Source organism: Danio aesculapii, chromosome 3 (assembly GCF_903798145.1).
Source record: "Danio aesculapii chromosome 3, fDanAes4.1, whole genome shotgun sequence".
Lineage (NCBI taxonomy): Eukaryota > Metazoa > Chordata > Actinopteri > Cypriniformes > Danionidae > Danio > Danio aesculapii.
Window position 1 is genome coordinate 9,523,724 of NC_079437.1, and position 26,421 is coordinate 9,550,144.

The window sequence follows — 26,421 nt, forward strand, 5'->3', positions numbered from 1 at the left end:
GTTATATTTTTAATAATCATATTATCATATACATATATATGTATTATGTAATCACCTTACTTGTTTTATTCATTGTTTATGTAATCTGCAATGCTTTGGCAATAAAGCTCGATTGAATTAAATTGAGAGAGAGAGAGAGAGAGAGAGAGAGAGAGAGAGAGAGAGAGAGAGGGAGATTTTGTACATTAAATATTGTAATTGCAAATCTAAAGTGTGTGCTTAACATGTAAGAACCAACAACGTTAGTTTTTTTTTCTCACAGTATTGTTTTTGTTATGGAAAAATGAAGTTTCTTTCTCAGATCTTCAATTTTTTTTAAAGAATGTAAAATCAAAGTGATCTAAATGACAATATTGTTTTTGAAATATGGAATAAATGTTATCAAACCTTATAAAAAAGGAAATTTTCAAGTAGTTTTCATCCATTCTTTATAATATTTACATTTTAGTGAAGTTATGAAAAATACAAAACTGCACAAATGGTAAAGTGAGAATGAGGAAATGAGTCAAAATGTTTTATTTCAGCTTTTGAGTTTATTTGTTTATTTACATATATATATATTTACACTTGTACATATTTACACAATACATTTCTATCATTTAGGCACAATTATTCAGTCTTTACATTAAAAAGATTTATAATGACAAAACAAAATCACAATTTTGTGTGCAAATGTTTGACACTAATATATGAATATTATAAACATTATGTTTATTATTATTATATTATTATTTTTATTATTATTATTATTTTGAGCCATGTTTTCTTTTACTTGACCTGATCATATAAATTCATTTACTCTTCTCATTAGTAACATCACAGATAATCAGTGGTGTAAAGTTTTTATTCCTGTAATACCCCAAACACACAAAAGGATAGAGTTTCTCATTAAAAGCCTGACCAGTGTAAGAGTAGATATGAGACATGGACTCAACATCATAAAAAGAGACTAAACCCTTCTCATAATCCACAAACACACCGACCCTCAGAGGTATCACACTCAGAGAAAAAGAGTCATTTAAAGCATTATACTCTTTATATCTCTGACATACAGTCCAGTAGCCATTCCCAGGACTCGGACGGATCCAGTCCTTCCTGTTAGCAGATTCTCTGGCCACTCCTAAATACCACACAGTTTGATCCTTCACCTGCACTTCAAAGTAAAAACACCCTGAACAAAATCCCTCCTTTCCCAGAACACCAAGATAATAAGTAAACCTGTTATTTCCCTCATTCACTGTTTGTGTGTTTCCACATTTCACTTGCTTTCCATCTTCAGACACGATGAGGTTAGGATGAGCAGATTCAGCATCTAGAGTCACTTTCACTACAGGAAATATAGAACAACTCTGCTTTACAGATCAGCAAATAATAAACTTACAATCATTTTTACAGGAATCATGAAAACTTTACAACAACATAATGAACAAAAACAAACAACAAAGGATGTTTGACAATCATTATATTATGATAAAATGCTCATATTTTCACATCCTATCTCACTGACTGACTGAGATGATCTGTTCATTGTGTTGATCTGTCTTGTTTTTCTGCTAAACTGCTGTGTTCTGTTAAACATTTACATCTTTATATGTGTAGTTTTCCTTCGTGTCATGTCTAAATTGAATGGTTTATATTTATTACACATGTCTAAAATACAGTTAAGCATAATTACGAGTATGGGAAATGAACAATATTAAAATAATTATATTAGTCAAACATTTATACTCACCCATGAGTTTTCTTAAATGATTGATAGCTAAAAAACAGAAAGTATAATGTTATTTAGCATTTATAAACAACATTTATACTTTAACAAATAGTTATTTTAATCACTGCTAAAAACACACAGTGCTTGTTAACTAGATATTTATGTTGGCTTGGGAAATCTAACATATTGATGCTACTCAAATTCAAAACTACAGTAAGTTGTACCCCTTGGGTGCAAGAGTGTCCCAAACTTGCCCATTGACTTACAACAATGAAGAAACTCATAGACTGCCATTATAAAGATTCCAGATTGACACAAATGCTAGCAGTGATTAGCTACATGCTAATAACAGTTAGCTAAGTGCTATATGCTAGAACTGCTTACTAAGTATTAAGATTTGATGAAACATGTAAATGAGGCTTGTCTAGTAACAACCCAGAGTACCCTAACAACTGTCTGGCAATAACTCAGAACACCTGAGCAAACACCTAGCAACACCTTAGCAACCACCTAGAGATCAGGGTTGATTTATATCATTCATATTGGCAAGAAGCTTTGATGCATCATCACTATACGCTGCCAATCGACTCCATAGCAACAAAACAGACTAACCTAGAAACCGTTTACCAACAGCTATCTCAGCATCAGAACACTGTAGGGAAACACTAGAAACCACTCAGAACATCTTAGCAAATACCTAGCAACCACTCAGAACATGCCAGAAACTGCCTAGCAAAATGTTAGCAACCCTTCAGAACAGTCTCTTAAGTCTCAGCAACAGTGAGTACATTTACATAGACACCTACTCTGATTTTAATATGATTTAGACCAGTGTTTCCCAACCCTGTTCCTGAAGGCACACCAACAGTACACATTTTTCAACCTCTTGCAAAATTAAAAAACGCAATGCCCAAAATCACATATGGTGCCAGGATGAACATGAACTGTTGTTGCGTAAAACACTAGAGGAAACAAGCATTAAATGCTGACATAATGACATTAATCAATCAATGTACTATAGCGCAAAATGGGATCATGAAAGGAACATTCAAAAAGAAGCTCATATAAACACCTTAATCATATTAGTGTCTTATTTAGATTAAGGCAAATAAATAGATTACTGATGTCCATGTAAATGTAGTCAGTGTTGTTGATGGCACTGTGATTACTGCCAACTGTGTTTAAGTCCCAGTACCAATTTCTTAAGCCAACATCAAAGTTCACTAACAAGCTTTAGCTTCTAGTTTATAGTGAATAAAGACTTTGAATGAATAATTAATAATAACTAAGGGGGGGGGCAGTGCGATGGCACAGTGGGTAGCACAATCGATTAACAGCAAGAAGGTAGCTGCTTCAAGCCTCGGCAAGATCAGTTGGCATATCGTCCATTAGAATTATAAGGTACCATCTGACATTTTTGTCAAAATTGAGTTATTGACATTTTCTTATTAAATGACAGCTTATTTACATTATTTACTACCAAAATTTCCCTCCTAACTCCTTTTCATGGTCCTTCGAGCCGGAGCTCATTGATGATCAGTGGATATGTCTAGTCACTAACTGCCCTCATTGTCTCAGCATGAGCGCCCACGCCGCCAAATTCAGCTGCCTGCACGTTATGATGATTTCATCTTGCAATATCAGCAGCCACGCTCAACAGCAGAAACCCAGCAACCTCTTAATTCAACATATATGCCTGGCATTGGCCCTCAATACCAACCTTGGAGGAAAGAGGAATCTGAGGATGATTCAGAGGAGCCAGACCAGCCTATGGAGGACAATCAGGAGGATGCTCCACATTTGACACGCTCTAACTTACTCAACTTATCTGAGGGAGCACAAACTCCTGATGCTGAACACCCCCCCTATGCTTTCTCAATGGTTTCTGTTTCTGATGCTCAGACCACCCTGTTACAGCAGTTAGTAAAGGAAGTTAGAAATCAGGGTAGATTAATACAGCAGTGCATGCTTAAAACTAGTACCCTTCCTCTTCCACCTTTGCAACAGCTTCAATCTCCTCTAAGCAATGCACCTCCTACCTCATCCAGGTTGCAGTCGTATTGAATAGTCCTATTGAATTGCCTGCTGCACCCCAGAACCCTCTCCCAGTGGTAATACAACAGGCCTGTCAGACTACAGGTAACCATAGTGCCCCTCTTTATCAAATACAACAGTATTCTTCTCCACCACCTGTAAGCCGGGCCCTTACCCAATCTGTGCCACAGCCCTTGCAGCTCACACATCCTTTCAGCCATGGTCAGTTTCCTGCTACATATCAAGGATCAGCCTTGCATAACTCAATGTACCCAGCCCCTACACTGCCAAGTCAACCATTGCCTGGTGTTACATTTTCCTCTGTTCAGCCAACAAGCAACGTGCAGCCTCACCATCTGACATTTGCATCTTCTATAAGTCAACTAGTTCCTCCAGCTGCCCCCTTGTCAAACTATAGGAGGGTAGAAGGTCCTTCTTTCCCTGATCTCACTAGAGACGATGAAAGTCAGTATTTGATGTTAAAGATGGCCCTATCCAACTTGTTGGATCCAGGAGAGTCAGAGAAGTATAAATACCACATCCTATTGGATCATCTAAAGGTGGACCAGGCGAGAAGACTTGGAAGATGGAAGACTAGACAACTTGCTTTGAAGGAGCTCAGAGCTATAATGGAGATGCCTGCTATTCACATAGGAGATGGTAGAGGCTTAGACCAATTTTCCCTTAGAGTTCAAGCACTAGTGGGCCTCCTTCAGTCCATGGGCTCTGAAGGTCTAGCTGAACTCACTTGTGGTTCACATGTTGAGTGGCTTCTGGAGAAGCTTCCTCATGAGCAGTTCTGCCAGTTCAAGCGAAGCATGTGTTTGAAAAGATCAGGTCCCCTTTCCTATAACCTCCTGGATTATTCCAACTGGCTGCAACAAGAAGCCCATTGTCAGCCCAGAAGGGAAAGAACACCTCAGCCTGTCCGCCAGAAGCCTCCCTTTCATCACCCTTTAAGAAATACCACTGTACTGCATGGTTCCAAAACCCCCTCACATGTGACATCCTCTAAAGCCGAAGTTGCCTCACTTAGAGTCAGTCAGCCTCCTCCTAACACTTTATCTGAACGCTGTCCAGTGTGTGCTTATTGTAACTCTGCTGAACATCAATTTAGCAAATGTGATGATTTCCTCTACCTTACCAAAGACCAGAGAATTAACTGGATTAAGGAACAGCGACGTTGTTGGCGATGTGCACGAGAGCACTATGCAACCCAATGTGACCTGAAGGGACGCTGCAACCAGTGTAATAGGAAACACTTACAGATCCTATGCACCATTAACCAGAGGCAAGTGAAGAATCTTTATCTTGATCATCCTAGTAATTGCAATAAAGTCCTACTAAAGGTAGTTGAAGTGACCCTGCAAAATGAAAACAAGTCCTTAGACACTTATGCCTTATTGGATAATGGGTCTGAAAGAACAATCCTTTTGCACCCTGCTGTCCAAGCACTTCAGTTAAAAGGAAAACCTGAAAGCCTGAAGCTGAGAACTGTGAGACAAGATGTTCAGACTCTTAATGGGGCGATGGTATCCTTCACTCTCATTCCTAAAGCACATCCAGATAAGTCCTTTGTCATCAGTCAAGTTTTTACTGCCAACCAGTTATCTTTGTCTGATCATTCTCACCCTGTTAAAGCTCTCCAGCGACGCTACCCTCACCTTCATCAGCTTCCTCTCAAACAGCTTAATAAAGTCAGACCCCTTCTCCTCTTAGGAGCTGATCAAACACGCTTGATTACCCCAACGCAGCCAAGTGAAGTTAGGACCTCCTGGAGCCCCTGTAGCGATCAAGACCCTGCTTGGCTGGACACTGCAGGGTCCTGCCAGAGATCTTCCTAATTGCCCCTCTACTAACGTTCACTATCTCTCTCTTAAATGCCCACCTGATGACATCTACCACAATGTACAAAAGCTGTGGCAGCTGGATGCATTACCTCAGCGAAATACAAAAGTGGTGACTCAATCTAAGCAGGATCAAATGGCGATGCACCAACTTGACACCCAAACTATCAGAACACCTGTTGATGGCATACTACAATATGCAGCACCTCTTCTCCATGTAGAACACTGGCCCCCTTTAAAGGCCCCCAAGGAGGCAGTTATGGCCCGTCTACGTAGCTGTGAAAGGCGGCTTCTTCAAAACCCACAACAGGCAGAGATGTATACCAGAGAGATCCAAAAACTAATTGATGCTGGGTATGTCAAGTAGTTGCCCTCCTCTGAAGTGGAAAATGCCCCTGAGTCCTGGTACATACCCTAGCACCTTGTGGATCATAACGGTAAAGAGCGCATTGTTTGATTGTTCCTTTTCCTACAGAAACCAGTGTCTGAATTCACAGTTACTTCCTGTGATCCTTGACATATCATCCTTGGGCCTTCCCTCCTTGGAGTTCTACTTCGTTTCAGGCAGTATAAAACTGCTATAAGTGGAGACAACAAATCAATGTTCCACCAGTTACTCCTATTACCTCAGGATAAACCTCTTCTGCGATTCCTCTGGCATGACCTGAACTGTAAAGCACCTCCAACTGTATATGAATAGCAAGTTCTCCGCCTTTGGCACAACCTCAAGCCCTTGCTGTGCTATTTACATCCTCCAAAAGAGCATTGAAGATGCGCAGGCAGATGAGTGCATTAGCCATTCCATACACAATTGCTTTTATGTGGATAACTGCCTGCAAAGTCTTCCCACTCCAGAGGAAGCCAAAGATCTCCTTCAAAACCTACGCACTATCCTCTCCTCTGGTGGCTTTAGAATCAGAAAATGGGCCAGTAATGATCCTCAAGTCATCAGTGACCTACCTCCTGATGCCAAGTCAGAACAAACGGAGCTCTGGTTATCACACCATCCATCTCTTGATCCCTCAGAATCCACATTAGGCCCTCTCTGGAACTGCCACAAAGACATCCTCTGATACAGGCACAGAGCTATTGAACCTACTACCCCAACAATGCGTCACCTTTACAGAGTTCTTGCTAGCCAATATGACCCTCTTGGCTATATCCTTCCTTATACAACAAGAGCCAAAATTATTGTACAGCAATTATGGGGGACAACATTAGATTGGGATGATCCAAATCTTCCTCATAATCTCCTGGAAGCTTGGCTTTCATGTGAAGATGAATTACCTGCCCTTTCCACCATTACTTTACCTTGCTGCTTCACACGGTCTGTGGACCCCACCTCAGCCATCCACGGTCTTCACGTCTTCTGTGATGCATCAGAGCAGTCCTACGGTGCAGTTGCTTACATACGTACAGAAGATGATCAGCAGGTAAATGTGTCTTTCCTCATGGCAAGGTCCCGCATTGCCCCCAAACAACGGCTATTCATTCCATGACTTGAATTATGTGCTGCTCTGATAGGAGCTCAGCTAGCTAATCTCCTGCAAACAAAACTCACCCTCCAAATCAGGAAGATTACATTACATTATGGACCGATTCTATGACCGTTCTCTGTTGGCTGCTCTCTGATTCTTGTCGCTACAAGATCTTTGTTAGAACCAGGGTAGCTGAAATTCAGGAACTCACTAAGGGCCAGGAGTGGCATTATGTGAATTCACAAAGTAACCCAGCGGATGACCCAACTAAAGGAAAGCTGCTGACTGATCTTGGCAAGCCCTGTAGGTGGAATCAAGGACCTGCCTTTCTGTCTCAACCATTTGAACTATGGCCCATTAACCCCAATGTATATCAGTCTGATGACCCAGTAGAGCTGCGCAAGTCCAGTTTCTATGGTACAGTATCTCTCAGTCCATACCCCTCTGTCCCTGACCCCAGTCAATTTGCCACTTTTCAAGACCTCCTTGACTTCACAGCTACCTCCCTTCAGGGGGCAGCAAATCCTCCATCAGCAGAAAACTACAATGATGCAGAGACTGCCATCCTAAGACAAGCCCAGATAGAATCATTTAAGGATGATTTGGCCTGCCTTCAAAACCAAAAGCCCCTTCTATCTTCAAGCCGTTTACTCTCCCTCGCCCTTGAACTAGATCCTACATTAGGGCTCATTCGAGTAGGCGGAAGGCTACGTCAGAGTAGTGATCTACTTCCTGATGCCATTCACCCAATTGTCCTGGATCCTGCACACCCTATAACAAAACTCATAATTAAGGATTATGATGACCACTTGCACCATCATGGGGCAGAAAGACTTTTTGCTGAGTTAAGGAGAAGGTTCTGAATCTTAAGGGGTCGTGAGATGGTCCGAAACCATCAACATAAGTGCCCTAAATGCCAGCAGTTCTGTGCTCATCCTATTATTCCCAGAATGGCTGATCTCCCTCCAGCCAGTCTGCGCTTTTGCAAACCTCCATTCTACTCAACTGGGGTGGACTGCTTTGAGCCCTACACGGTAAAAATTGGTAGACGAGATGAGAAAAGACGGGGAATAATTTTCAAATGTCTGACAACTAGATGTATACAGCTCGATTTACTGTCACATGAACACTGATTCCTTCCTGATGGCACTCAGGCGGTTTGTTGCTCGTAGAGGGAAACCAGCCGAGCTGCTTTCTGACAGAGGAACCAACTTTATTGGAGGTAATAAAGAATTATTGGATGCCTATCAATCCCTAACCCTGACCTTCAGGCAACCCTGGCCAAACAGAGAATTACCTTCAAATTTAATCCTCCATATGCCCCCCACTTTGGTGGAACTTGGGAGCGTGAAATACGCTCCATCAAAGGTGCCCTGGAAACCACCCTAGGTGCTCAAACGGTCAGTGAAGAGGTACTACGCACAGTCATGATTGAAATCGAAGGCATTCTATACTTCAAGCCCTTAGGATATGTGTCATCTGACGTTGCTGATCCTAACCCTGTGACCCCTAATTTGCTCCTCATGGGGCGGCACGATGCCTCCCTTCCTCTCGTAACATACCCAGACTCTGAACTGTGCAGTCGCCGTCAATGGCGTTATAGTCAAATCCTTTAAGATCACTTTTGGGCTAATTTCCTCAGAAATTACCTCCCCTCTCTTCAATCTAGACCGAAATGGCGCACTGACAAGCCTAACTTACAACCTAACACTGTTGTTCTTATACTTGATCCCCAACTTCCCCGATCTCAGTGGCCAGTGGGAAAGGTAATCTCCCTCCATCCCAGCAAGGATGGCCGTTATAGGATCGCTGATGTTCAAGTTAAGGACCGGATCTACACAAGGCCCATTGCCCGCCTGGTTCCTCTCCCGGCCTTGCCTGATTCCCCTTAAACTATCAAATTTGCATTACAAATTTGGGGGCGGCTGTTGAGAAGTGTTCCTAAACTGCAGACTCCTAGTGTCACACCCCTGTTCAGATTATGGTTCACTCCAATCTCCACTCACTCGATCTCTGGCCAATCAGGACTGCCTCAAGGGCTTTATTAACTGCACCTGTGCTCACAGATTGCCTGTTTCTGGCTGCACATGGCTGAACTGTGCTGAGGACTGAATTTGATTTCCTTTGTTTTCCTGTGTGTGCGCGTATTTGACCATGTAAGTGGCTTTTGTGTGATTTAAGTTGAGTTAAGTGCTCCTATGTTTCATGTTTACCATATTTTCTGTTTAGATATGTACTTTGTGGGTAGACTGAAGCATTGCATTTCTGTTATTTCCTTACTGACACATTGTATTTCTGTTATTTCCTTGCAGAAAACCTCACACACACACACACACACACACACATTTCCCTTGAGCCCAAATCCTTGATGCTAATAAATGCAACTAAATGGAGTGACTAGACTGGACCTCTGTTCTTACCGATAGCACCACTGGCTTCAAGCTAGCTACCAAAATTTCCCTCCTAACTCCTTTTCAGGGATGTTTTTTATAGGTCGTTTACATTTTAAGACTTTTTTGTTTAAAAAACAAATGTTGCACACATATTGTTTGCTATGGAATTCAAAAACTTTAAATCTCAAAATCATTCAGAACGCAGACAGAACCTTATAATTCCAAGGTGATGATTTCTGTGTCGAGTTAGCATGTTCTCCCTGTGTTTGCGTGGGTTTCCTCCGGGTGCTTCGGTTTCCCCCACATGTCCAAAAACATGTGCTATAGGTGAATTGGGTAGGCTAAATTGTCCGTAGTGCATGTGTATGGATGTTTCCCAGTGATGGGTTGCAGCTGGAAGGGCATCCGCTGCGTAAAACATATGCTAAGACATAAGTTGGCGGTTCATTCTGTTGTGGCAACCCCAGATAAATAAAGGGACTAAGCCGAAAAGAAAATGAATGAATGAATAACCTAAAGGGATAGTTCACCCAAAATTGAATTGTTTATCTGTCATCACCTTTTACGTCTTCCAAACCTATTTGACTTTTTTTCTTCTGTTGAACATGAAGATATTCTGAAGAAAGCTGGAAACCTGTAACCACTGACTTATACTGTATAGTGTTTGTTTTTTCCCACTATGGAAGTCAATGGGTACAGGTTTTCAGCATTTTTCAGAAAATCTCTTTTTGTGTTTAACAGAAGAAAGAAACTCATAAAGGTTTGGAACCACACAACAGTGAGTAAATGTTCATTGTTGGGTGATCTATCCCTTTAATAAAAGACAAACTCACCACTTTTCATACTGCTGTTCTCACGCTGTAGTTGTTTGTATTCTGAAGAAAAATTAGGAGAAAACAGAATTCAGGCAACAGAAACATTGAATAAAAACCTAATTTCAGACTGAAGAACAATAACTGCAAATCACAAGACACAAGATAAACACAAACATATGTGAATACACTGTTAATTCAATATTTTAAAAGTGAAAACAAACATTAAAAAATAAATCAATAACCTAATAAATAAAAAGTTCTCTGTATTTTCTCTCTCCATTCTTTATTTGACTGTTGTAAACAATTCAGAATAAAGATGAGAAAACCGCATTACACTTATTTACTTTATGACAATCAGTCGATTACATTTTTTCAAAATCAAATTACTGAAAAATGTTTGACTTAACAAATTTGAATAATTGATGGGCAATGCGGTGGCGCAGTAGGTAGTGCTGTCGCCTCACAGCAAGAAGGTCGCTGGTTCGAGCCTCGGCTGGGTCAGTTGGCATTTCTGTGTGGAGTTTGCATGTTCTCCCTGCCTGGGTTTCCTCCGGGTGCTCCTGTTTCCCCCACAGTCCAAAGACATGCGGTACAGGTGAATTGGGTAAGCTAAATTGTCCATAGTGTATCTGTGTGTGTGAATGAGTGTGTCTGTGTTTTCCAGTGATGGGTTGCGGCTGGAAGGGCATCCGCTGTGTAAAACATGTGCTGGATAAGTTAGCGGTTCATTCCGCTGTGGCGACCCCAGATTGATAAAATATTTCAAAATATTATCAGTCAGCAGCCCTAATGTAAATTACTTATATATTAAAGTGAAGCAGACATTTACAAAGAGTATTTATTTAATCATTATATAGAATTTATTACATAGGACGTTTTAGGCTACAATGCCTAAAAATGGCCAATCACTCAGACTGCAGATGCACAAATATTTTGGTTTTAAAGGTTATATTTGTGTTAGTAAAACTGACGTATTTACTGAATTGTTGCGTATACTGAACTCATTGTGGACAAAAACAGCCTGATATTGTGATTATTTTTAAGTGATGTTGCTTAACTGCATCATATGATATTAATATTTTGATCACACAGATCTGGGAGCAGGACGGGTGTGCTTATTGTGTTTTTTCCATATTTAATTAATTAAATAAATGAGTAAATTGAACATCTCTTGTATATATTTAAAGTTTTTTGTACAAAGACATTTTCCTCTGCAGCAGCTGTACATGCATTTATCACAAGCATCATGCTTTACAGATCAGAGGTTTTGATGAGGATTGTTATATAAATCTAGACTAAACTCATCATAGAATAAATTATTTTTATACTGTACAAACTGTATATTCTACTTTGGCTCTCGGCGGAGGCGGTCGCACTTTTTCCCTCTCCGTCCCATATCTCTCCTCGCTAGCTCCTCTTGTCTTTGTCTTATTCTATCTCTGAGGCTCTCCGTGTCCTGCTATCCAAACAAATAAGGAATTATGGATTTGATCAACTGGTCTCTGAATGCAATTGACACCATCTTCTCGACGAGAAGCTTGGGTTCAGGAGAGCCCACCTGTCCTGCGGGGACGTTTGCAGCTGGATACGTGATGTGCCTGGCTGCTCTGTCTCTGGAGGATATTGAAGACATTTACCTATTCGGAACTTTGATAACAGGGTTTCTGCTGATGGGCTTATGCGGGGCCCTGGCGTATCGACGATTGATGAAAGCGGTCAGTGCTGCTCAAAACCCCACCAGGCTGGCCGGCTTGATTGAAGCGCTGATGGGCAGGCTTGCTAATAATCAGACTGCAATATTAGATCACAAACTGTAAAACATCGGGGTGAAGTTAGCAGCTTTGCAACAAGATTTGGCCAGATCTGGAGACGAGTGATGGACATTAAATATCTGTGAAAATGCCAGGTATTGACCTAAAGTTGAAGTATCTTTCTACTCTTTCGGCTTCCCTGTGTATTCTTTTCTCCTGCCAGACGGCCTCGGCTGGAGGAAAACAACTTCTCCCGGATAGCAAGATAAGGAGACGCTCTGAAATTCCTGATCCCTGTCAAGGACACCTGTTGGACTCTACAGGCTTACTCAAACACACACACAGCACATCACTACCTACCCCCATAACCAACGCCTTCGTGTGCTTTCACCCACTAGAGGGGGTAGGCGGGTCTGTGACCAGCGCCTCCATGGCTGCAGGACCAGATGGCTGCCTGCCCTTACCGGACTATATCCACACCCCCTATTCCCATCCCCTGTGGCAATGTTATGTCTTGTCGGTGTGTTTTTGTGCTAGATTGCTGGGGCTTTTTCTTTCTCCCTGATCTCACATTGCTCTAACTCAAAAGCAAGGTGAGAGGGAGTTTTGCCTCTCTCTCCTGAAATGTATCTTATTTCCTGTTCCACCTCCTGTGACCTGTCTTCCCCTGGAATTGTTATGTTTGTGTACGGTCGGGGGGGTTCAATTTACTTGCATTTCGTTGCCTTGTACTTGTACATGTGTGATGACAATAAAGTCATCTTATGTCCTAACCCATACCTCTAACCACAACACTCACAGAAACGTTCTGGAATTTTTTTTTTTATATAAAAAAACAAAAAGCATACTATGATTTTAAGCCTTTTGGTTTACTATGACGCTGGAAATGTCTTCAAGCAGCATGTTTAAGCAGTAATCTCCATGGCATAGACATTTATTCAGGTTTATGTGCAGCATTATTTAAAACTGTCATAAAATAATCATTGGTGATTTAGTGAAAATTGTTCATAAATTGTTTTCAGAAAAAAAATATTTTAAAAATCTATGCCTAGGTTGCCTTATTTACATAAAAATACTATCATTTTACCTCTGTATTTATAAACAGCAACAGCAATCAGTATTCCAGCAATCACAGTGAACACAACTGACACTGAAATCACAGTTACTGATGTCCTCCAGTAAATATACATATTCCCTGCAAAATAAAACACTGATTAAGCAAAGAGTAAGTGCAATGTGTTTTGCTAAAATTATATTTATATAATATGCTTAATATAATTATGACGATTACACACACAGTACAATGGTGATGCACAAATCTAATGCTTGTATTGTTTTAAATAGTGGAATGGACAAATAAACACACAGTTACTCACTTGTGGAGCTGATCAGTGTCTCCATCATGTGATGCTTCATTTTGACTCTGCAGTGAATCTTGCCGTCTCTCTGATGAACAGTGACGGTGTGTTTCACACTGAATCCATCTGTGTTTCTGTGTGTTTCTGTAGTTTCTGGACTCAATTTGACTCCTTCACTGTCCAGCCACTCAAGATCAGGTTCAGGATACCAACCTTCAGCATCACACTGTAGATGAAGCCCTCCTGAACGATCAAATCCATCTACTGTGATCACTGGAGGACTTCCTACAGCTACAGAACAACAGAAAACATTCAAGGAGCAAATTAAACAACATCATCATACAGTATACATCATACTTAAATGTTTAATAGTATTGGTTTTCTCACCTTCAACTTTAAAATTAATCGTGGCATCATCAGACCAGGAGCTGGACTGAATAAAACACTTATAACGTCCATCATCAGACACTGTCACTGCTGATAGTCTGAGTGATGCGTTTCCTGTCTGTAGCTGCTGATGATTGAGTTCAGTTCTCCCTTTGTAGGACTGAATCTGCTCTGTGTTTCTGTCTACATGATCCTCATAGAGATGAACTACTGAGTATTTCTGATCAAGTCTAAACCACTCCACTTTCATGTCCACAACACTGATGTTGGGTTTGACGGAACAGGGCAGAAGCACATCTTCACCAGCAAATGCAAACACAGGATCTGCAGATCCCACAACTGCAAACTGATCTGTTATAAGTGAAAGAAAGCATGGATGTAAAAACAAAAAAACAAAATGTCTTTTTAAAATGCCAGCCCACAATGCAAGTCAACTACTGTTTTTTCCCCAACACTCTTAAGTATATCATCAGAAGAAAAACTCTGTTTAGATACTTCATTAAGTGTGAGAAAATGGTAAGGAAAGTTCACAGGTCATATTTTTGGGTGAGCTCTGCCTTTAAGACAACTGGATCATTTCCATCATTGTCACAACCAAAACAAAAACGATTACAAAGTTATTAGAATAAAACTAACTATAGTATAGTCCACAAGTGTGGGACTGAGACTATAGTGTTTCTGGGATTTAAGAGTAAAAGCAGTGGCTGTCCTTCACAAATCAGCTTACACGCATTAAGCTGTGTAATAAATGCCATCTGCATTGAGTTATATTATTAAACCTGATCAGCTGAACAACAGCAGTTTAATCTATAGTGCACACACTTCAACTCTTTATATGTGGATGTGAATAATTACCTGACATTGAATCTGTAATTCCATCTAAAATTAGCAGAATCAAACAAACCAACTTCATCTCCAAAAACGCTGAAAGAAAAAAATGTGAAAATAAAACCTTTTAATATATAACTTACAGAATGATGCATTAAGATGAAGTGTTTTGCCACTGAATCTTCTATCCTAACACTTAAAGGACAAACATATATATATATATATATATATATATATATATATATATATATATATATATATATATATATATATATATATATATATATATATATACAGTATATATATATTTACATTTACATTCTAGTTTATTAATAAAAGGGAAGTACCTGAGCATGTATATTGATGAATATTTGACAAGAAAATTGTACAACGAATACTAATGTGTTGTAATAATAGGGTAAACAAAGAATGCAAATTTGTCTTGTCCAAATGAAAATGGCATTAAGATTTGAGAAGGAATTATTGAAGCATTTACTTATTCATCCATACTCATTTTATAGGCATTTCTGTGCTACAGAAGCTAAATGAAAAACCAATGATTATACTTGTTTAAGATTTCAGTTAAAAAAAAATACAATCTATGTATCATTCAGATCAGTTTGTATAAGCCAGAGATGCCCAAACTAGGACCTGCAGGCCAAAGTTGGCTCGTTGTAACCTTTGATTTAGCCCACCATCCCATCTGATGAAGGAGTACGAATGATGTGCAGGGTTGGGGGGAATGATTTTAACAGAGATTGTAATTTCTAGTTTAAAATAATCCTTTTTGTTTGTTTGTTTGATTGCTGAGCTACAAACAAAGCCAACTAACATGAAATGTTTCATTTAAATGTTAATTGTAAATACGTAAATAAATACTTTGTAAAATTGTACATATTGTCACTCGACAGATAGAGGACAAGACATCTGCGAGCAAATCAAGGCAAAATCAGGTGCAGCTTGACTAGCGTAACTCATTCTGTTATGAATGAGATCGTTTTTACTGTAATAAGTTGATTATAAAAACAGTTTTAAAATGTATGCTGCATTAGTTAATACAAAGCAATGTTTTCTAGTTATTTTTAAATAGTTTGTAAATAAATTGGGAAGTACCCAAGGCAGCTATATTTACCTTCGGCTCACTAGCCTCGTTCAATCTAGTTTGTTTTTTTGGCCCTTCATAAGAAAAAGTTTGGGCACCCCTGGTAAAAGCAAACAGGTTACAATTACAAAATATAGCTCTTTCAAACACAATGACGTCATTGTGATGAGATAAAGCACAGATAAATAAACAAAAAATATATATAATATATAATATAGAACTATAAACGAGTGGATAATATATTTACTTTAAAATAACTTTAAATTGGGCTCAATTTAGGAAATTAAGATTGTACTATTTTTTTGGAATGTAGTAAAAGCAAATGTTTCCCAGAATAAAGTACAGTACAGAATCTTTAAAAAGATGTAGGCGTATATTAACACTTCCGTATGAAAGAAAAAATTACCTACCTCTGCTATTGTTCAGTGCCTAAAACTCTCACTGGATAACCAGTAAATGCTGGACGTACCTTGTTTTAACACTGCTCTGTTCACGTAAGAGTCAGAATAAATTCACACGATTATTTGATGATAACAGTTATAGTTTAACTCCGGAAGGAGAACCTTCCTTTGTTAGTTTAAATCAAACAGTTTTACTTTCATTTTCTAAGGCTAATGAAGCTTTCCAAAGATTCGGTACCAAGATTCGCTCCCAAATGGCTCTTTTTTAGTACAGTATCACTCTGTTTTAGCCCAGTTTATCAATTGTAAATGGGTTGTGTGCTGGTAAGTCAGTTTTTATTCAGTGTTTACATAAAAGCCTTATTTTTTTGTTAATTACAAAATATATAATAAATGTACACAGTTATTTAACAATAATAAAACTTTATTAGAACAACTGAACAACACAGAACAACAGCGAATTAAATAAACGTCCTAAAACACTAGTTTTATCCCCATTGTGCTCCTGTTCAAATAAAGACCCGCTCCTACCTGCGGCTGAAGATTCGACTCTGGCTGACAGGAGTCGACTCTTATCGTTCGTTAAAAGCGGTGGGGGTTGTTGCTAGATCAGGAAATTAATAAGATTTACATTATATAATACATTATCTATTAAAATGTATTTTATTAACACCCACACAAACCCAACCGTCACAGTACTGTAAAAATATTAATTATTGTTATACAGTGTCACAAAAATTATGCTATATTGATGTGCGTATCCGCATCTGTATCCTTTCAAGACTTTACATTCCGAGCAGGGCGACCCACTTTTTTTTGTTTTTTGTACTTTATTACAGTTTTTCCTAGTGGCTTTGGTGCATTTCTCACAACACTATTTACATTTGCACTACAGTTGATGCATTTCTCAAAACAATTAGTGCAAACTGCAAAACCTTGATTATAACCTGCAAAAGCGTGTCACTTGCTCAAAATGGAGAGCTCATTCCTCAAAAGCAAGTATTGCTGTCAATGATAGTGTCAGAGTCATCAAGATGAAAAGTCCTGACACCATTGTTTATGAACAAGATAGTCAGATGGCTTTGTCATGGTTTCATCATGTCAGTTTACTCTGTCAGATTTTGGTGACATTCCTGAAAATGCTCAAGACAGGACTATTTACTATTTGCACAGCTATTTGATAACTACAGTAAAGTTAGACATCACTGAGTTTAGTGAGGTATCTGATTACAAGACACTGAATATGTGTGTTTCATATTTTTACTGCATTTGATCTTGGCAATTCCCGTTTATTCACAGCATTGTGCAAGAGAATAAATATACACCCTTATTTACAACAAACATAAACATCCTTTGGGTAGAGCTGTGCACAACTGTAAACAATATTGCAGTACATATTGGAACTGAACCTACAACACACAGGTCTGTAATTCATTCATGAAATTGTTCGATTTAGAAGACATTTCCAGGAGAGAAAAAAAAAAAAGATTACATTTTTTTATAAAATTATCTTGACAGATTTTGACCACTAGTTCAACATTTTTGTATGTAATGACTCAAGTAATGTAATGAGGACTATTAGTTTTATATGTGAATGACTATTCAGCATTCACAAGTTTAGTTAATTTTGACAAAATTACATGACATAAGCAAATGATAATGTTATAAAACAGCAGAGAGTCGTATGAAAGCAATTGATGCATGTCCAAAAGCATTTACAATTTGTTGGAAGGAATGAGAAACTGCTACTATGATGTGCACAACTGAATAACTGTTTAGAGAAATGCTTTAACTGTTGTGCAAATGTAAATAGTGTTGTGAGAAATGCACCAAAGTGACTGAGAAAAACTGTAATAAAGGGACTAAGCCAAAAGAAAATGAATGAATGAATGAATGAATTACACATTAAAAGGAATTCTAAATCACCCATATGAGAGTAAATGAAACAGGGCATAATATTCCAGAGAGATTAAGTATTTAGAAATTGTTATATCCAATTAATTTTAAAATGACCATTTGGGGAATTAAAATCAATCAAATTTAGACCGCCTTTATCATATGAATTTAGCTTTACTTATTTTCTTAATATAATGTATTTTGTTTTTCCAAATAAATTTAGTCAACATTCCATCAATTAGTTTGCTTGTGTGTCTATCAGCTGAAATAGACTAAGCGGCATATGACAATCTAGAAATACCTTCTGCTTTAGTGAGCAGAAGTCTGCCTTTGATTGATAGATCTCATTGTAGCAGCCAATGGTTCAAGGCAGGGCACTTCGTAATAAGAATAAAATGACCGCCATTTTAACCATCTATTAAAATGATTTATTTATCTATTTTTACAGTCGTGTTCCAAACTGAAGTGTTAAAAACTGACCACTTCGAATTCTGAATGAAGGATTTTTAAGAGTACAGCTGATTGACACCTCAGGCACCCATAGGTGACAACAGAAAAAGAGTACAATAATAAAAGCTAAGAAACAAAATAGAAAGAATAAGAGACACGTATCTATTTTCAAATTTAGGTGCAAACAGAAAGAATTTACTCAAACAAATATAACACTTTAAGATAGTGTACAGTTTTTTTCTGGTTATATTTCTTGTTTTAATGTGTAAAGGTTGTGAGGCATTTCTATGTCAATATGAGTAAAATGCAGGGAGGTTTGCTTGGTGTCACAGAATGGTGAATGGAGGCTCAGAGTTTGAATAAAAACAATAACAAAAAGTTAAACCATAGACTGTAAAAATAGATTTTTATTAAAATTTAAATAAAAAGAAAAAATATGTTTATTTGTTTAAACTCTTTATGTATTAACACTTTGCATAGGATAAATACAAACATACATGAATAATAAAATAAATAAATACTTTATACTTCTAAATACTTCATCTTCGAAATAATGAAGTATTTAGAAGTATAACGTATTTATTTATTATATTATCCATGTATCTCTATGTATGTGTATCTCTATGTTCGTCTCGTTAAGAAGATTCTCCGGAACGACGGACGGAATGACACAGACAGACAGACAGACAGACAGACAGACAGACAGACAGACAGACAGACAGACAGACAGACAGACAGACAGACAGACAGACAGACAGACAGACAGACAGACAGACAGACAGACAGACAGACAGACAGACAGACAGACAGACAGATAGATAGATAGATAGATAGATAGATAGATAGATAGATAGATAGATAGATAGATAGATAGATAGATAGGCAGACATTTTACACAGGCATGTGTCAAACTGCATGCAGCCGTCATCAGTGAGCGCTCGCGGGGTCCTTCCGCTCAATCTACTTCTGTCACGCCGCAATTGCAGTCTTCTATAGGTCAAACTACAGCAGCAGACATGATCCGATCGTTGAGTTTACTGAAATATTCTCTAAATGTCTCTCAGCGGGCTCAGCTCAGGCTGCTCTCATCCAGCAGAGGGACCGGACACAGGATAGTGCCCGCCGTATTCTCTGGAGGTAAAGCTTTATTAAATTCATTACAGATTATCAGCAGCGCCACTGACGGGACATTATATTACGGGAATATACATTATCTGTCCCCGAAATAAAAACAAATACAGTGAATTTCCTCCCAAAAATGTCTAAAATTGACTTATGGTTGATTTCTGTGAGTTGTTCTGTAAAGGAATATGTCGTTCATTTGGTTCTCAGATTGTTTTTCTGTATTAAAAACACTTTACAAATGTACAAACCTCTTAAGCTTTAATTATTATTTCTTTATGTAGCCAGGAGATCACATTGAGACAGTGCTGTCTCTTCTTCCACTGAGACCTGGTCAAGACGGCAGGCAGCACATACAGTTTCACATAAACATCACAGAAAACACCACCACAAAATCACCATTCGTAAAAAATTCAGCTCATAAAAAAAAAAACAATTACAAGTATCCTTTAAGGCGTTGTACAGAAGATGTTTAAAAGTACTCAGAGTCGGAAGTGTGTCAAGATAGTGGTTATTTTGCAGGTCATTCCAATCCCTAGGAGCATAAAAGGAAAAAGCACGTTTGCCAAGTTCCCTTGGGACTGTTAACCGAATACAGGAACCAGATTTAGTGTGTTTGTTACTTATGTGAAATGTTAGCAAATTAGAAAGATTGGTTGGTAGTTTACCTAAAAGAGCCTTTAAAGTAAATAAGTACTAATAGTACTAAATAAATATCTAAGAATAGTCCAAAACTACATCGTCAAATAGACAGATTAGACAGACTTTACAAGTGTAGTCATTCATTTCTGTTTATTTAATGACTTGTCTAGTTGCCTACCTTTAGACATCTTTTAGATTTTCACTGACAGCCCAGATTTAGCCTTGTTTTTGCCAAGACGACTATGTTTAGACATTTTTTAATGTGTTTTTACAAGTTTTTTTTCTCCAGCTGATAAGGACCCTCCACATTAAAATGTACTGGTCAGCACATGATTCAGGAAACATCTGACAAGTTGCTTATACACCAATATCCAAGCATACTATAGGCCTGATCAATGCAGTGGCTTTCTTTATATGCAAAAAAAAAAAAAAGAAAGTATCCAAAGATGCATTTTCACGTTGTAAAGAAATCAATTAGTTTCAAAAACACAAAGACAACAGAAGTCAAATAAACTATATAGTGTTTAATTGGGAAAAAGTTGTTGTTTGTTACCCAAACATTTAAAAAGAATATGTATTTTAGAGCAGTAATCGCAATAGTCATACCGTGAAACCTTGATAAATTTTATCCAAGATTTTCATACCGTCAGAATCTTGTACCAGTCCAGGCCTAATGTTGGCCAATAATGTGTAATAAATAGGTGAAATAAGCACAAATGTGAGGGCATGTCAAAACATCTCTGGGGCCCAGAAATCACCTCAGACCCCTGAGGGTTAAAGTTATGGATTCATTTATTTTTACTTTTTTCTTTTTGGACATTTCAGCAAGCCGCTTAGCGTAGCTCTTGCAATTTTGTTTCATATAATTTGTGATGTATTTATTTTTTCTTATATAGCAAGTAATGTATAAATATGATAATTGGCTTGTTTTAAATGATTTTGTTTTATGCTAATGTGTATTTGTGCTTCTATTCCTTTTAACCTCAACTTATATTTTAATAATTCAATTTAGGGCCGTTTTGAGCATCGATATCGCAATGTGTGTCTCCACAATAGTCTAATCGCAGGATTGGGTTGTTTATTAAATATAAAGATATTATTAAATGTTGTTTTTATATTATTGTATCAAGTTATTTATACATGATAAATATGTTATTTTACATTTGATTGCTTCATTTTTGTATTTGAATACTGTTAGATCCCACAGAAAACCATAAAGCACAGTTGCTCTGTCATACTCGTATATGCTTGTAATTTATGATATTTTATGCAGTTAGAAGACGACGATCATCTCAGTTGATCTAAACTACTGAAATCTTTTCAAATAGAGCTATTCAATTCATCTGGGCCCAGTTTTTCAAAAAATTTATCTGCATCAAATTGGTCCTGGCTTGGAAATGCCATGTTTTGCTATCCAGGATTAATGGATCTATATTACTTATGATGCATTTTTTTTTTAAAGGAACATTGGGTTGGATCACTGTGATCCAAATACCAAATTTCAGAATTACCAAATCCTGTTTACCAGAGCCGTAAATGGAAGCAACAGTGTAGCCTACTGGCTTAGCAAAGAACAACACGTAGGTGAAATACCAGTGGCCACAACACAGCCATTGTTTGTTTTAATGGTAGAAACAGAAACACTGTAATCAACAAACATGTTACATTTTTAGTTTGTTCTAATACAATACTGCTTTGATATTGTTGTTGTTTACCATATCTTATTAGATGTGACATGCTTCATATAGGCTTCAAATATGAAGGAATTTATATATCATCAGTAACCAAAAACTTTATCTTATTTGGTTAAAAAATTCACAACTGAATCCACCCTTCTGATGGGATCAGGATAATCCTGTTTTTGCATTTAGATCAAATAGATCCCAATCTAAGTTAAAAGTTTTGAATAACCCAAAGGGCAGGTTTGATCTAAATCAAATGTAAGATTGGATTACATGGTCTGATCTTAATTCAAAATCCCTCTGTTACTTTTGAGCAGCAAAACAAAATATGGCAATCTCAGATTTTTCTAATATTGTCCAGCCCTAATTCAACTCATGGAATCCCAGCTTGACCGCTAACATTAACAATAATGCAGATTAAATTTAATTAATCCTTTTTGTTTGATAATAATAATAATAATAATAATGATAATAATAATAGTCACATCTGTTTAATCCTGATTCTGATATTGTTCATCAGTGGACACTAATGGCAGACAGCAGGCGCATCAGCCCAGACCCATCAGACTCTGGAGCTCCAGCTGTTCTGGGGTCAGTGTTCATCATCGCAGCTACAGCACACAGCAGCACACAGAGCCTGCAGAGGAGGAGACGCTCCACAACATCATCACCGACACTGAGAACGTTCAAGGTGAACTCCGCTTTTACTCTAAGATGTTCAGCTCATTTTAGCCTTGGTTTTAGCCTTTCAGCCTTGATTTTAACTTTTTAGCCTTGGTTTAGCCTGTTAACCTTTAGCCTTGGTTTTATTATTTTATTTATTTCAGCCTTATTTATTTTAAAAGGGCCTTTTATAAAGTAAACACAAACAGTAATAATAACACTGAACTTTTAATAGTTCGTAATCAAGTACCTTGAAATGGATGGTGAATCCTCTTCTGATAAATGATGATAACATGCCTCTGCTCTCATACAGGATGATGACTTCATAACTAAAGAATGAAATGTTGAGATTGTTAAGATCAGCGTTAAGTCAGCGCCCTCTAGTGGTGAACAGTAATCACTACATTAATGCTCCAATTCTCTACTTCTTGGGAAAACCAGCAACTTCCTAAATAAAATGTAGCATATTTGTGTGTATATTAGTATTTAAATGCTACAATATAGTTTCCTAGCTGAAGAACATGTGGTTGTTGTGTTTTTAATAAATAAAAAAGGCAACATGCCTTCACTGAGACTGGACAGTGAAGTCTCCGCTGGGTCCTAAAGGCCAGAGTGACAACCGAATATCTCAAATATGTGGATCATTTCCCAATAACAAAAACTGTAGAGATGAACACCGGCGGTAGAGAAACAATTTTTATTTGTTTAATGTAGATCGGCTATGAAGTGCCCATTTGTATCATTAAGAATGTAAGTGAAGAAGATATAAAAATCATTCAACATGGAAAAAGCTAAACACATCTGATTAAAAATAACAGTTATCTTAAACTTTATAACACAAACAACATTATGCGCGCATATTAATGTGAAGCTGCTTTGACACGATCTACATTGTAAAAGCGCTATAGAAATAAAGATGAATATTACTGCTGTTCTGTGTCAGTTGAATCAGTTGACCATTTAAATAAAATGTTTTAACCCAACTGGTTGAGTTATTAAAAAAATAGCCCAATAAATGTTAAAAATAACCCAACAAAGCACCAAATATTTTTAACTCAACCACTGAGTTAAATTAATAACTCAACATTTTTAACATAGTGTATAAAAGACATGACATTTTAAAAATGTTTTAGTCAAATATTTTCTGCAAATGTTAGCCCTCAACCTTGATTTGAGCCTTTAGCTTTGGTTTTATTATTTTATTTAGTATTTCAGCCAGAGATTAGCCTTGTTTGAAAAAGTTTTAATCAAAGATAGTCAGCAAATGGAGTACTTTTTTACTCTGCAAGGCCACATTAAAATATCACAAGCTATCTCTGTTTCAAATTAATGCTGTTTTACTGAACCTTAAAGTTCACATGAACTGGAAGCTTTGACCACTTTTTATTTTCATATTGTGATGCATTTCCTGGAGACACCGAATATTAAATGAGAAAACATTGGGCGTGGCTTGTTTGTTATACTGAGAGCTGATTTGGCATAGCAAAGTAGGCATTTCATCCAGAAAGATCGGTAAAAGGCTTTGGGGAGAGTTATTACAACCTAACAGACTCCTCCCCTCCTCACCATTTCTGTTTACTGTCAAATGACTGCTGTAGGGGCGTGGTTAAGTATGTTAGCCACGCCCAATACCTCAGATAGACATAATCTGCCAATTAAATTGAAAACAAACAGGAAGTGCATTTTCAGATTTTAATTAAAGATCACAAGGCCAAACAATTTCTTATTTCTTAATGACCTGCACAGATAAATTGTTCACCACAAAACTAGCAATGTGAGCGAACAAAATCAATATGGTTAGTTTTGATTTCGTTTGTATTCTTAAGTCTGAGTGAAATTAAAATTGACTGTTTATTTTGCTAACACACGTTGGTATACTTTAGGCGAACAATAATATGTGCAAGTTAATCCGCTGAAAAAACCCAAACATTTGGTTTGGTAATCTTCAATCAAATTTTAACATCTGCTTCTGTGCTTGGAGTGGGCGGTCCTTCTCTGATGATGTCAGTTTGACAGCAATATTCTTAGCCCCGCCCCTCTCACAGTTAGATTTCTATAAGTGAATGTGCAAAAAGAAAGCCCCGCCCCCCTACTCAGTATTCTGTTTAGTTGGAGGTTCATCAACGTACTGAAATAAGTCTCAGCAACCTCCTGTTAATGCAGACTTTAAATTCACGAAAGAATATCAGTGTTTACACAAATACAGCGCTGTACTGGTTGATAATAAATATTTTTTTAGCAGCAAATTGGCTTATTAGACTAAATTTGAGTTTAAAATTTGTTAAAATACAAACCAGTAATGTTACTGATTTCACTGCACTTTTATTTTCTGATCCAGCAAGGAAGCTTTATTTTAAATGTGTTAGTTGTAACTTAATGCTGTATTTTTCTTTTATATCCATGATAATTGTTTTTTAAATGGTATTGTGGTTTCTAAAAACATATGAAACATTGATGACCTTAAATATTTCTTAAACTGCAAATTAGCATATTATATTGATTTCTGAAGGATCACGTGACATTGAAGACAGGAGTAATGATGCTGAAAATTCAGCTTTGAGTCCAAATGTGTTCAATTGGAAGCTATTTTAAACTGCAATATTTTATATGATTTTTAAATATATTTTATATGCGATATTTAATAATTTTGACTTTGGATTCAACAAGGATGTATTAAAATATTAATGTTTGAAAGCATTTCTGTTTCAAATAAATGCTGTTCTTTTGTATTTTGTTGTGCTTTATATTCTTAATAAAAATACATAATTCAATAATCTTGGCAAAGAATGACACCATGGTATTAGTTAGATTTTAAAATGTATTAAATTAGAAAACAGCTATTTTAAACCACAATGACATGTCACAATCTTACTGATTTACTGTATTTTCCATCAAATGAATGCAGGCTTGCTGAGAGATTGAATTTAGTAACATGAAATATAGAACATGTTATCGTGTGGAAATAATAAGGATGTTTTATTCTTTGCTCAACTAAGGATCCTTCTCAAAACACGAGTTTCAAGCAGAGACGAAGAAACTGCTGGATATTGTGGCCAGATCGCTGTATTCTGAGAAAGAGGTGATGAATTAATGTATATTAAAGGCTGTATGATCCTATAGAAGTGACAAGAGAAATATCTAATATGTTAACTGTTGTGTTGATTTCATCCAATTTGTTATCATTAAAGTTATATTATGTGTTAAAAATTAATATATATACAGTTGAAGTCAAAATTATTAGCCCTCCTGTGATTTTTCTTTTTTTTTTTTATACTTTCCAATGATGTTTAACAGTGTAAGGAAATTTTCACAGTATGTCTGATAATATTTTTTCTTCTAGAGAAAGTCTTGTTTGTTTTATTTCGGCTAGAATGAAAGCAGTTTTGAATTTTTTAAACACCATTTTAAGGTCAATATTATTAGCCCCCTTAAGCTATATATTTTTTTGATTGTCTACAGAGCAAACCATCGTTATACAATTACTTGCCTAATTACCCTAACCTGCCTAGTTAACCTAATTAAGCCTTTAATTGTCACTTTAAGTTAAATACTAGTGTCTTGGTAAAATATCACGTACTGTCATTATGGCAGAGATAAAAGAAATCAGTGATTAAAAAACATTAGTTATTAAAACTATTATGTTTAGAAATTGGGGAAAAATATACAGTGTAATGTATGTCTTGCGGTTTTACCTTCTCCTCCAGGTGTTCATCAGAGAGCTGATCTCCAATGGCAGTGATGCTCTGGAGAAACTGCGGCACAGGATGATCACGGCTGGAGGAGACGCAGTACCAATGGAGATCCACCTGCAGACGGACAGCGCTAAAGGCACCTTCACTATACAGGTGTCCACATAATGCC

General features: G+C 37.3%; 2 protein-coding genes across 2 annotated transcripts in view; one reads left to right on the forward strand and one right to left on the reverse strand.

Moving 5' to 3' along the window:
- Positions 1-761: 761 nt before the first annotated feature.
- LOC130217179 (butyrophilin subfamily 1 member A1-like) lies at positions 762-16,286 on the reverse strand. The gene is made up of 8 exons (XM_056449237.1): positions 16,115-16,286; positions 14,635-14,698; positions 13,775-14,175; positions 13,406-13,678; positions 13,117-13,224; positions 10,297-10,338; positions 1,733-1,759; positions 762-1,327 (listed from the first exon to the last, which is right to left on the reverse strand). Exons 2-8 carry the CDS (start codon positions 14,685-14,687, stop codon positions 792-794), a joined length of 1,440 nt encoding a protein of 479 aa, XP_056305212.1. The 5' UTR covers positions 14,688-14,698; positions 16,115-16,286; the 3' UTR covers positions 762-791.
- Positions 16,287-19,418: 3,132 nt separating this feature from the next.
- Positions 19,419-26,421, forward strand: part of trap1 (TNF receptor-associated protein 1) — a 37,722-nt gene continuing 30,719 nt past the window's right edge. The window contains exons 1-4 of the mRNA XM_056453101.1: positions 19,419-19,588; positions 22,418-22,588; positions 25,557-25,639; positions 26,265-26,405. Of these exons, the coding sequence (XP_056309076.1) occupies positions 19,468-19,588; positions 22,418-22,588; positions 25,557-25,639; positions 26,265-26,405 (516 nt within the window). The 5' untranslated portion in view covers positions 19,419-19,467. The remainder of the gene's footprint in view (positions 19,589-22,417; positions 22,589-25,556; positions 25,640-26,264; positions 26,406-26,421) is intronic.

Coding starts and splice junctions, on each gene's coding strand:
- LOC130217179 (XM_056449237.1), bottom strand. CDS start 14,687: ATGAAGTTGGTTTGTTTGATTCTGCTAATTTTAGATGGAATTACAGAT. Junction 14,176..14,634: donor GATGGAATTACAGATTCAAT/GTCAGGTAATTA, acceptor CATTTTAAAAAG/ACATTTTGTTTTTTTGTTTT. Junction 10,339..13,116: donor TGCTGTTTATAAATACAGAG/GTAAAATGATAG, acceptor ATTTTTCTTCAG/AATACAAACAACTACAGCGT.